The sequence below is a fragment of the Cervus canadensis genome, chromosome 1 (assembly GCF_019320065.1).
Source record: "Cervus canadensis isolate Bull #8, Minnesota chromosome 1, ASM1932006v1, whole genome shotgun sequence".
In the NCBI taxonomy this organism is placed as follows: domain Eukaryota; kingdom Metazoa; phylum Chordata; class Mammalia; order Artiodactyla; family Cervidae; genus Cervus; species Cervus canadensis.
In genome coordinates, this window is record NC_057386.1 from 101,557,146 (window position 1) to 101,569,810 (window position 12,665).

Genomic DNA, 12,665 nt, shown 5'->3' on the forward strand with positions numbered 1-12,665 from the left:
CTAACCACCGAACCACCAGGGAACACCCTCTGCTCAATATTTAACACAAACAATTTTATTTTCCAACTGAGAAGGGGATTATATACTAAGGAAAACAGATTATTTTTATGCAAATTTGTGCTGGAGAAAAATGAGCCACCTCTACTGCACGATTTCTAACTTAAACAACAATTTGTAAGCTGCAAATGTTTGCAACGGGTGTGATTTGTTAAGTGTAGACAAACAATAAAGTGAGACAGCTCATCGCCCAATGGGAAACATGCCCTACACACTCCCAGCCCATGGAACTGCCTGGTCCTTGCCTGGCTGGGTCCTACTTATCTTTTGGGTTTTGCTGTGGACTGAGTTGTGTGTCCCCCCCCAAATCCATATGTTAAAGTCCTAACCCCAGGAACCTCAGGATGTGACTGTATGTGGAGACGGGGCCTATAAATGGGTGACTGAAGTAAAGTGAGGCTGCAAAGTGGGGCTAATCCCACAGGACTGGTGTCCTTATGAGAGGAGATCTGGACACAGACATACAGGTGCAACTCTGTGGGGACGCAGGGAGGAGATGGCTGTATACATGTCAAGGAGCGAGACCTCAGAGAGAACCAGCCCTGGGACACCTTGGCCTTGGACTTCCAGCCTCTGGACCTAGGACTATAAATATCTGGATGTACGTTTCCAGGGCCTAAACGGACTGACTGTTCTGGGACCCCCACACCTCCTCCACTGCCTCGTCCAAAGACACCTCCCTGTGACCACTCTTCACCCCGTCACCTCTATTCTCTGCAGCCAAAACCTTTGTCTCCGTGCTTGCCCCCCTCACCCCCGTGCCCTCACAAGTGGAAGCCGTGGTGGCGGGCACTTCGTCCCTTCTGGCCAGTATGGCCTCCAGCCCCCGGAAGGAGTCTCATGTGAGGTGTGTCTCCAGGAGACAGCTGCAGACGCTGGTGGCTTCTCCACAGGCAGCGCCAGGTGGCTCGTGCTGGTTGAAATCTCTTTTAAAACAGAAGTTTGTGGCCCAGTGGCCAAGCCGGAGAGCTCCCCAGCCTCCTAACCTGGTCATGAAGGGAGAAGAAGGGGGACGAGAGCTCCCACGCCCCCCAGACTCTGCCAGCTTCCTCCACACCCTGAACACAGTGGAGGCTCCTGCTGCGCTGAGGTTGTTGTGCATTGAGATGGGGGCAGGGGAGCCCATGAGTGTCAGGACTTGGCCATGCATGACCCATTTACTTGTTCTTTCTTCCCCTTGTCAACAAATGCTCATAAGCCCTACTGTGTGACCAGCTCTGGGGTCTTGGGGTACAGCAGTGAAGGAGCCTGCTCTTGGGGGGCCTGCAATGGGGGGCGAGAGACCCTAAAGAAGCCACGTGAGGGCGCCTGAGGACGGTGGGCTGGGAAGAAGGCGCAGGACTGACAGCGCCCAGGCCTTTGGGATGGGGAGGCAGTGGGGGGTGCTGCAGCCTCTACCCCACAGGCCCCCAAGAACCCCTCCTCCAAACCCGTCCTTCCTGTCTGCAACTGCAGCCGCAGTCACTCTCAAGATAAATTTCCTTTCTCAAGGTGTCTTTTTTTTTTCCTGTTTTACACATTTTGCAAGTTCATGAAATCCATACATTCCAACTGTCTTCCTCTACAGAAAAATGGAGTGAAGTCTTCTTGTCAGAAGGCATTTTCCTGAGTGATGAACTCTCCCTGCAGCCCCGCAGCCCGTACCAGCGCGGCAGTGACGCAGGGCTCTCCTTAGTCAGAGTCAGGAGGGCGCTCCAACCCCAGCTGGAGCAGGCAGGGAGGGAGGGCTGCCCTCAAGGCTCGCTCCCCACTCTCTGGGGGCAGCCAGCACCACCTCTGAGGGCAGCACTCACTACAGGAGCGGGGAGTTAACCGCCAGGATCCTCACTTTTCTGTTGGGGCTGCTGAGGGAGCTGCAGGGCTGAGATGCACAGAGCAAGTGCCGTGCGCTGGGGACCCTCAGCTGTTGCTATCATCCTGACTGGTTGTCATCATGACTGATTATCCACTAATATAAGTTATTATCACAATTGGTTGTCATCAGTGTCAGTTATCCTCATTACTATTTATCATCATGATCAGTTATTCTCATGACTGATTATTACAGTTATCGGTTATCATCGTGGTTGGTTACGCCCTGTATTGGTCATCTTTCTCAAACAGCTCTACCTCGTCCTCACCCTTAGCCCCCAACAACTACAATGACTCTCCATTTTTATTTGTATTCGTTTTATTTTTGTTTGTTTGTTGACTGCACATGGTCTTAGTTGCAGCAGGTAGGATCTAGTGGCTTAACCAGGGATCAAACCCAGGAGCCCTGTATTGGGAGTGTAGAGTCTTAGCCACTGGACCACCAGGGAAATACCCCCCACACCACCATCTTTAAATAAAGCTCTTTCTCCAGTTGTGGGATAGGCATGACTAATCATGGGCTAAGTGTGTCCCCCAAAAGATGTCCATATCTACCTGCCAGGACCTCAGAATGTTTCTGATTAGGAAATGGGGCTATTGAAGGTGTAATTAGTTAAGATGAGGTCATACTGGAGCAGTGTGACCCCTAACCTAATGACCGGTTAGCTGATGAGACTAAGAAGCTCATGGATGAATGCGGAGCAGGCTGTGATGGGAGTTGGTCACTCCCAGTGTGGGCCCCATGGGACTGCTCAGGTCACAGGCCCACAGACCCAGCCCAGCGTGTGAAATTCCTGCTTCATAAAAATCTGAAGTTCTCTGTTTTGCAAATACATGACCACTTTCTGTAAATGTCCTATGAGCCTAAGGAAAAAAAAATTTCCCTGAAGGAATTAGGGGCTTCCTTATGTAAATTCCTCCACAGTCTTACTTTTTCAGTCTGCCCAGTCTGACGGTGATGCACACTTATGGTTTCATCAAACTCTCCTTTTACTTTTCCAGTAATTTTTCCTTTTATACCCAGCTGCCAGTTCATTTTGGGATAACGGTTTATAATTATTCTGTCTCCTTCTTAAACAGCCTTCTCCATCCTATGTGATATCTGTGCCAAATGTCTGGCTTAGGGAGGCAGTATTCGTCTGGCATCTCTTTCTCACTTGTTTGTATTTCCAATCTTTTTTAAAAAACCACTCTTTTTAAATTGTGTTTATTATAAATCATACACAGCGGAGCTGTGTGTAAATGAATATGTGAGTGAATGTGTGCATGTGTGTGCATTAGTGTGTATGTATCTAACTTCATTGAACAGCCTCTGCTATTTTAAAGAGAGAATTAGTTTATTTACATTTATTGTAGCAGCCAGCATACTTGAATTCCTTCTGTCTTACTTCATTATCTACTTCAATTTCTGTTCCTTTTCCCCCCACTTCTGTATTTTTGATAATTTCCTGTGTCCCCTTGTGAATTTATTCCACTGTATTATTACCAGGCACTCATCAGCCTCACCCCACGCTTAATTATGGAATATTTTGCTTTTCCTGCTCCCTTCATTTCCCCTCCCATATCCCTACTTCCAAGATAAGACCTTTGGAGAAGATAGTTGATCATTCTATTTTATCTTGATGCTGAGGATAGGTGGAGGCCATGACCAGGCTGTCCCATACAGACACCTCTCCTAGTTCAACAGCCCTCATCTGACAGTTTCCTACTTGTCATCACTGTTTACTCAGACCCCACTTCAGAGGACAGTGTCTGTTGAGCATAGGACCTTCCCAGTAGATGCCCTCTGGCTAGCAGCTGCCAACACCATGACCACCTGGGGCACAGATAGAGCTGGTCATGGGGGAGGGGCTGATGTGGGCTCCAGGCTGGGGCTCTCCTGAACCCTCCACTGGACTGCACCATGAGATGATCACCTCCCCTTCACTTCTCTTTCATGCCTCCCAAGGGCATCAAAAAAATGTTCCATGTGATCTCAGTGGGACGTTAATCCCTTACAGGTGCAATTTCCCTGTCTTTCCGCAAGGAGACAGCAGAGTCCAGGGTCAGAGTGTGGAAGTCAGGGTTTCTGAGATGAACATCATCACCCTGTTTCTCTCACTGTGCTCATTCCTTTTCTAACCGTGGCATCCCTATTGCTCTTCCATTGGTAGCAGGATTTAGAAGTGGTCCCAGTGGGCCTCCTAGGGGGGCTCCAGGCTCCCACCTCCCCGTCCTGTCCTGACGCTGACCTCTGCCCCTCATGCCATCTCTCCTGCAGGTGCAGACAGATGACCTACTCGGACGACCTGCCCCAGATCTCTGTGGTGTTCATCTTTGTTAATGAAGCCCTCTCGGTCATCCTGCGCTCCGTCCACAGTGTGGTCAACCACACACCCTCCCAGCTCCTCAAGGAGGTGATCCTGGTGGACGACAACAGTGATAATGGTGAGTGGGGCCAGCTCAGCACCCCAGGGAGGGAAGCATGTTGGAGCTCTGGAGCCCAGAATCCTGAATTCAGGGTATGGGCAGGGCCACGTTTCCTCCAGAGGCTCTAGGAGAGGGTCCCTCCTGCCTCTCCCAGATTCTGCTGGCTGCTGGCATCCTTGGTGTCCTGGGCTTGTGGCCACACCCCTCCCGTCTCTGCCTCCATCTTCACAAGGCCTCTTCTGGTGTGTTTGAGGCCTCTCCTCTTCTTTTAAGGACCTTTGTCCTTGAATTTAGGGCCCATCCTAACCCAGAAGGTTTTCATCTCAAGACTCTAACTGTTTACATCCACAAAACCCTTATTTCCAATTGAGGTCACATTCTGAGGTTCTGGGTGGGCCTGAGTTTGGGGGGTTGGCTATTCAACCCCTACAGCCATCATCCAGAAAGGCCCCCCGTGTGTTGAGTCTCCCTATGCTAATCACACCTTCACTTCTTGTTCATGAACAAAACTCCAGTTGGGGGCTTGCTGATGGGGAAGGCGCTGGTGCTCACAGCTGGAGCGTGGTCCCCAGGGATCTCTTATCATGGCCCCACCTCAGCCTCCATCCAGCCCAGGCATTTATCCACACCCACCAGGCACATGGGGCTCCAAGCCCCCAACAAGGGTCTGGAGGTTCCTGGCCTGTCCTCATCCGTTCCTCTGCAGAAGCAGAGAGGAGCATGGACCCAACTACGGGCGGCTCCCACACTGAGGTCCTGGCGTGGAGCTGTGACTGCTGGGTCTCTCCGTCATTGCAGTCTCTCCTTCTTATGTCGGGAGTCAGGGGGAGGGTGGAGGAGCGCAGGGAGAGGCCTCCCAGAGCCCTCCTGGCCTAAAGGAGCTCCAACCTCACCTGTGATCTGTGTCTACGCCAGGAGAGCCCCGCTCGACACTGTCAAGGGAGCGAGAATGAGGCCTGGAGAGGGCAGGACGGAGCACGGGGACACGGCTCCGGGACCCACTGGCTATGCAGCTGGAGCCCCCGTGGGGCCAGGCTGCCCTCCTGGGAGTATCCACTGGAGCCTGATGATGGGCATGTGGGGGGAAGGCCTCCGGGTGGTGGAGGTCTTCTGCAAGAAGTCCCCATAGCCAAGGCGTGAGAGTATTGACAAAGGCCCAGGAGCAAGGATCCGGTTCAAGCCCTCTCAGCTCCTCCTGCTCAGCCCTGAGCCCACTCCCAAGCCCTCTGCTCCTCTCTGCACCTCCTCCCCACCACCCCCAACCCCTGAGAGCAGCCAAGGGTGTCCCCACACTGCTCTTTTCCCATGCCTGTAACGTCCTCCTCTCCTCCCCGCCGGCTCCCCATCCTGTCACAGCCCACGTGTCACCTTCACAGGCCACCCCTGTCCCTGCCCTGCTGACCCGGAGAAGCCCCCGCCCCACTCAGACGCCCACTCCCTTTCCCCTTTTTCTTTTTCATTTTGGCTAATGTTTGCTATGATTGTGACCTATTTTGTTGCTTGTGCCCTTAGCCCTCGGGAGCTTCTTCACAAAGACTCCTGGGCCCTTATCTGTTTTTTCAAAGATTTATTGAGTTGAAATTCTCACAACGTAAAATTAAACATTTGCAAAATAATTGTAGAGTTCAGGGGTATCAAGGATGTTCACAGCATTGTACAGCCATCACCACCAGAACCTTTTCATCTTCCCCAAATGAAACTCTGTCCCCATTAAACACTAACTCCCCATGTCTCTTCCATCCTGCCTTCTGTCCCTGTGGACATGTCTGCTCCAGGGACCTCATATAAGTGGAATCGCACAGCACTTGCCCCTTGGGAACTGGATTATTTCACTGAGCATCATGTTCTCAAGTTTATCTACCTTGTAACGTGTGTCAGAATTTCCTTTCTAAAGCCGGACCATATTCCACTGTGTGGATGCACCACACTTTGTTTATCCATCCATCTGCCTGTCGACTGCATTCCTACAGTTGAGTAATTCAGCCCCGTTTCCCCTTATTCTCATAACACGTGTTTCTGTCTGAATCAGTCTGGCTTGATTGCTCATGGTCTCTCCCACTGGAACACAGCTCCACGAGGTGGGGGTCTTATCTCTCCGAAGTCCCCCCAGTACCTTGAGCATGTCCAGCTGTGGTGTGTCCTCTGAAAGTTTATGAAGTATGGGTCCGGAGCACACATTGACCGTGGGTCTCAGTGGCCTCGGGCCCTCCCACAGGGTCATGCCTGAAACTTTTCTGTGTCCCCGCAGTGGAACTCAAGCTCAACCTGGACCAATATGTCAGCAAGAGATACCCAGGCCTGGTGAAGATCGTCCGCAACAGCAGGCGGGAAGGCCTGATCCGGGCACGGCTGCAGGGTTGGAAGGTCGCCACAGCCCCTGTCGTCGGCTTCTTCGATGCCCATGTGGAGTTCAGCACAGGCTGGTAAGGGTGAGGCCTGGGGCCAAGTGGAGCTGTGCCCTGGATGGGGTTTGTCTGGGCCTGTAGGAGCCGGGTGGGGGTGGGGGTGGGGGTGGGGGTGGAATGCAGCTGAGTCCAGCCACGTGGTCACTCCATGTGCAGTTCCTAGAACCGAGAACCCTGTTTGTGATGCCTGTGTATGAGGACTGATCTGTCTCCCCACCTTGTGCCCACAGGAATTTGAATTGTCCAGTCATTCCAGCAGGTGACAGCTCAAATGAGGATGTTTATGTGACCTTAGGTCAGGGAGAGACACACAAAGTTGGGTCTTGTGTATGTGAAATGTGGTCTATCGGGTCTCGGTTAATAGAAACCCAAGTCTAGTTGGAAGCAATTTCTCATCTTTATGAGAAAGTCTTAGGACACAGCATCTGCCCATTTTCTCCCACACATCCATTCAGGGGCGAGGTGGGCTTCTAATGAGAAACCTGGAGGGGGATGTGGCCAGGATACAGGGAAGTGGCCGGGACGCCGTGGAAACACCCAAGCACGTGTGCAGGATGATCTAGAGGTGCCCCAGGGGGCAGGGACCCTGCAGGGCCTTGGTGCTCAGTGTGAACCCCAGACCAGCAGCATCTGACACCCCTGAGAGCTGGCAGGAAGTACAGGTCTGTGGGATACAGGGTCTCAGGGTGGGGCCCCGGACCTTTGCTCTCTCGCCTGGGGATGTTCATGAGGCTGTGCCCAAAGGTGGCCAGTGATGCCTTAAGAACTGAGTCATTTGTCCAGCAAATTATCCACAAGGGACTTCAGAGCTGCAGGTGGCCCTGGTGCCTCTATCCAGGCCCTGATGTCCCTAGGCAGGCGGTGAGCTGATGCTCTCACAGCAGGTGCCTGAGGATATGTTGCTAGAACAGAAGGATGTGCTTCAGAGTTTTCTGGAAAGCGCCCGCTGGGCTCTTGGTATGTTTCCTAATTTCCTCTCTGGTGACTGCCTCTGGGAGTCGCCCCCTGAGCCCTCACTCCCGCCAGTCCCTGCAGAGAACCCGAGAGGAATAAACGGCAGCTGGGTGGGGAGGGCAGAGTTTGGCGATCCCGCGGGAAGGATCGGGACAGGACGGTTGAGCCACCGACATGATGCGAGTGTTTGAGCCCCGGGCAAGCCTTGGTTTCTTCACGCGCTGACGGGTGATGTTAGAGAGCTGGATTGTTGCCAAGGTTACATGTGAGATGCTTGTGAACCGCCCCAGTCCCCAGCAGTGCCGGCTCTAGCACACAGGTGTCAGACAAGTGCCCAGCTGGGACTGAAGACTGAGACCCCAGGGGACCACCTGTGTTGGAGGGGCTGGGACATGAGCAGGTGGAGGGAGGGTCACCCAGTGCAGGAGTGTCCTGGGGCTGCCATAACAATGACCAAAAGCTGGTGGCTCCAAACGAGAGAAATTCATTCTCTTACAACTCTGAGGCCAGAAGTCAAAATCAAGGTGCAGGCAGGGCTGGGCTCCCCAGGAAGCCCTCGGGGAGGAGCCTCCCACCTCTTCCAGCTCTGACGGCTCCAGATGTCCAGGGCTGTGGCAGCATCCCTCCATCTCTGCCTCTGTCATCACGTGGTTTCTCCTCTGTGTCCTGGCCTCATGTCTCCCTCTCCTTTCTCTTAGAAGGACACATCTTGGATTCAGGGCTCACCCAATCCAGGGTGATCTCATCTTGGGTTTTTTAACTGAATTACCTCTGCAAAGACTCTGTTTCCCAGTAAGGTCACATCCCGGGTTCCAAGTGGACCAATCTTTGTGGGAGGACACCATTCACCCCTCTTCCAGCTCCGGGGTCTCCAGGAGTCCCTGGGCTTGTGACCGCGTCCCTCCAATCTTTGTGTCCATCTTCACATGGCTTCTCCCCTCTGTGTGACTGTGCCTCTCCCCTTCTCTCTTCTAAGGACCCTTGTCTGTGGATTTAGGGCCCACCCAGGCTTCCCTGGTGGCTCAGATGGTAAAGAATCTGCCTGCAATGCAAGAGACCTGGGTTCGATCCCTGGGTCAGGATCTCCTGGAAAAGGAAACAGCAACCCACTCCAGCATTCTTGCCCGGAGAATCTCATGGACAGAGAAGCCTGGTGGGCTACAGTCCATGGGGTCACAAAGAATTGGACACACCTGAGCCATAACACACACACACACACACACACACACACACACACACACAGAGGTCACCCAGTGTGATCTCACCTGAAGATCCTTAAGTTAAACCCGTAGCAGTAGGGTATGCAAGGGGTCCACAGTGGGCAGGGAGCATGAACCCCTCACCCAGGGGCAGCCTGCAGCCCCTGCCAGCCGAGCAGCAGGGAAAAGTCAGCCCCGTGTAGCCAGCTTGCTCCATTTTGAGAGAAACTAAAACTCACTCTTATTTATATCAAATCTCCCAAGTCACATCTTTAAACTCTCTGAAGCCTAAACTAAGAGGTTCACTGAGATATTCCCTCGAGGGAGATGAGAGGGTTATAGGGAGGGGATTCGTGGTGGGCGTGCTGATCAAGTCCCACAGTGCTTGGCCAGGTGTCCCCAGCTGGGGCCCCTGAGGGTCTGGCCTTCGGGACCTCTCAAAGTTCCCGGTTTTCCTAACTGCTGTTTTGGTTGGACCAGGGCTTTGGCGCCTGGTAGGCAGGTGAATGGAGCCCTTTCCTTCCACACTCCTGCGCTCCCGCTGGTATATCTCAGCCAGCCCAGGACCACCAGTGTGTTCTCAGGGCTGGCTCTGACCCAGCGTGTGCCTGACTGAGATGTGACTTCTGACTTCCCCTGCTGGCCCCCATTTCCCTCTCCTCTGCCACCCTCATGAAGCGACTCTTCTTTTCCCATGACATCTGTCACCTACTATCAGCAATGACATGGTATGGTCTGCCCTCCACCAGGGTCACTGCATACTGTTGTGTAGGTTGTGAACGGCACAGCAGTACTTGAAGGCCTTTCCGTCCCTCTCATGTATGTTAAACTCCCTGGAGCATTTGGAGGACGTTTGGGAGAGTCACAAGTCTATCACATCAAAATGCCATTTGAAACTACTGTAACTTTAATTTTTACTACTGAAAACCCAGTTATCCATCTGCAAATAGCCCTCCCCTCCCAGAACTGCCTCCATAAAGATTCTGCCTTATTAGCACATGTGGCATTTGCAGAGAGCTTTTCATCTCTGAAGCACTTTGCTAACAGTAATTAATTAATCCTCCCCGTGAAGCTGAAAGGCAGGTAAATACCAAGCTCTCGCATGGAAGGACGGGAAGGAAGGCTGGCTACAGGGTGAATCTGGCCAGGCAGGGTCAGAGAGCTCCAACCCTGACCCCAGCCCCCGCTGTCCCTAACTGAGCTCGGCTCCTGTTCCCCATTCATCTCTCCGGTCCCCCAGTCAGCAGGCTGCTCATGACCATGTTGAACTCCACCCCCTCGGGCAGCATCTCATCCTTGCAAGAGACAAGGTCATCTCCAGAGTGAAACTGTACCTGCTTGCCCCCGGGGACTCCTGCATTGAAAATTTATAACCCACGGCCTTTGTCCTCTGGTCTCTCTCCTCTCCGCCTTCATCACCTGCACGGCCACCATCTCTCCACTCCAGCCTCCTGGCCTGCTTCCCAATCACACCAGCACATCCCAGGGGCTCAGTGCTGGCTGCTCCTTCTGTGTTCAGCGCCCTACCTGCCTCCCCTGACAACCAGCTGCTACATCTTACACCACCTCTGCTCATCACCCAGTGCAACTTACCCTGAACACCCTATTTAAAACTGCAATTCCAAATCACCCTTATTTGGCTCTCTTTTTCTGTCACAATACATATCACCTCCTAATATATCCTTTACTTACACATTTTTGTCTGTCCCCCCATACCCACTCAGTCAGGACCACCACATACTGTTGCGTAGGTTGTGCACTGCACAACAGCACTTGTTAGCCTTTCTGTCCCTTCAGTATATCCTACGCTCCCTGAGGCACGGATTTTATTTTTTCCTTTCTAGTTCCTGCTCCAGTGTGTTACAAGAGGGTGTGGCACATTCATGCCTCGATTCCTGCTTGTAAATGAATGTACCTTCCAGCCCTGGAGGGGAGGCGGGCCAGGAAGCAGGATTCACTGGGGAGAAAAGCCAGGCTGTGAGGCAGACCAGCTGACAGACTGAGCTGATTCACTGGGCGCTCTGAAGCCAGGAGAGCCCAGCAGAGATGTCAGAGATTGGGCCTGGATGGTGTTTATATCCCTAGTGACAATCGGTGGTTAGCCACGGGCTGCCTTGGGCAGGTGGGTGGGCAGCCCAGAAGACTTCCAGGGCTTCCAGAGGTGCAGCGCTTGGATCTACCCTCCGCAGGGGCGGTCTAGCCCAACATTAGATGCGAGTGTGGTCGTCTGGGTCCCGGCTCCCTACCTAGGGGGTAGGTAGGTCCCTGGCATCCGTGCCTTTCCTCACGGGCCTGCATCTCCTTGCAGGGCCGAGCCCGCCCTTACGCGGATCCGGGAGGACCGCCGGCGGATCGTCTTGCCAGCCATTGACAACATCAAGTACGACACGTTCGAGGTGCAGCAGTATGCCAGCGCGGCCCACGGCTACAACTGGGGCCTCTGGTGCATGTACATCGTCCCGCCCCAGGACTGGCTGGACCGCGGCGACGAGGCGGCGCCCATCAGGTGAGCCGGCCACCAGGGCCACTGGGGCGGGGCCTGCACTGGAGGAGTCAGGTGGGCGGGGCCACTGGAGTGGGGCCTGCCCTGAAAAGAGACAGGGCAGTGAGGTGGGGCAGGGCTGCCACAGGGGCCTTGGGGACTGGAGGGACAGGTGGCATTCCTCTGCAGAAAGCCAAGGCCTGGCACCAGGTGGGAGAGTAGAAACAGCAGGATGCAGGCAGTACAGGGTTTCCCTGGGTGTGCAGAGGGACATGGCGATGTGATGGGGAAACGGGAGGTGGCTCCAGATTGTGGCCTGAGTGATAACCAGGGATCAAGATGGCAGAGTACAAAGACATGTGCTCATCTTCTCCTGCGAGAACTCCAAAATTACAACTTGCTGCTGAACAACCATCGACAGGAGAATGTTGGATCCTACCAAAAAAAAGATACCCTACATCCAAGGGCAAAGGAGAAGTCCCAGCAAGACGGTAGGAGGGGCGAAGTCACACTTAGAATCAAACCCCATACCCACCAGAGATGCTTGAAGAGCTCAAAAAAAACACCTTGTGTGTACCAGGAGACCCCACAGAGACTGAGCCAGACCTGACTTTGAGTGTTTGAGTGTCTCCTGCAGAGGTATGGGTCAGCAGTGGCCTGCCACAGGGGTAGAGGCTCTAGGTGCAGCAGATTTGGTGTGGCATAAGCCCTCTTGGAGGAAGTCGCCATTAACCCCACCATAGAGCCGTCAGAACTTACACAGAACTAGGGAAACAGACTCTTGGAGGGCACAAACAAAACCTTGTGTGTACCAAGACCCAGGAGAAAGGAGCAATGTCCCCACAAGAGACTGACCCAGACTTGCTTGTGAGTGTCCAGGAGTCTCCAGCAGAGGTGTGGGTCAACGGTGGCCTGCTGCAGGGTCAGGGGCACTGAATGCGGCAGTGCATGCATGGGACCTTTTGAAGGAGGTTGCCACTACCTCCACCATAATTTGGTCTCAGGTCAAACAACAGAAAGGGAACACAACCCTGCCCATCAACAGAAAATTGGATTAAAGATATACTGAGCATGGCCCTGCCCATCAGAACAAGACCCAGTTTCCCCCACAGTCAGTCTCTCCCATCAGGAAGCTTCCATAAGCCTCTTATCCTTATCCCTCAGAGGACAGAGAGAATGAAAACCACAGTCACAGAAAACTAATCAAACTGATCACATGGACCACAGCTTTGTCTAAATCAATGAAACTATGAGCCATGCCGTGTAGGGCCACCCAAGATGGACAGGTCATGGTGGAGAGTTCTGACA

At 53.3% G+C, this 12,665-nt stretch overlaps 1 protein-coding gene across 1 annotated transcript in view; it reads left to right on the forward strand.

Moving 5' to 3' along the window:
• The window catches only part of GALNT9 (polypeptide N-acetylgalactosaminyltransferase 9), a 119,721-nt gene that overhangs the window by 47,567 nt on the left and 59,489 nt on the right, over window positions 1–12,665 (forward strand). Inside the window, exons 3-5 of the mRNA XM_043488527.1 lie at window positions 4,169–4,335; window positions 6,566–6,740; window positions 11,184–11,381. Coding sequence (XP_043344462.1) covers window positions 4,169–4,335; window positions 6,566–6,740; window positions 11,184–11,381 — 540 coding nt within the window. The remainder of the gene's footprint in view (window positions 1–4,168; window positions 4,336–6,565; window positions 6,741–11,183; window positions 11,382–12,665) is intronic.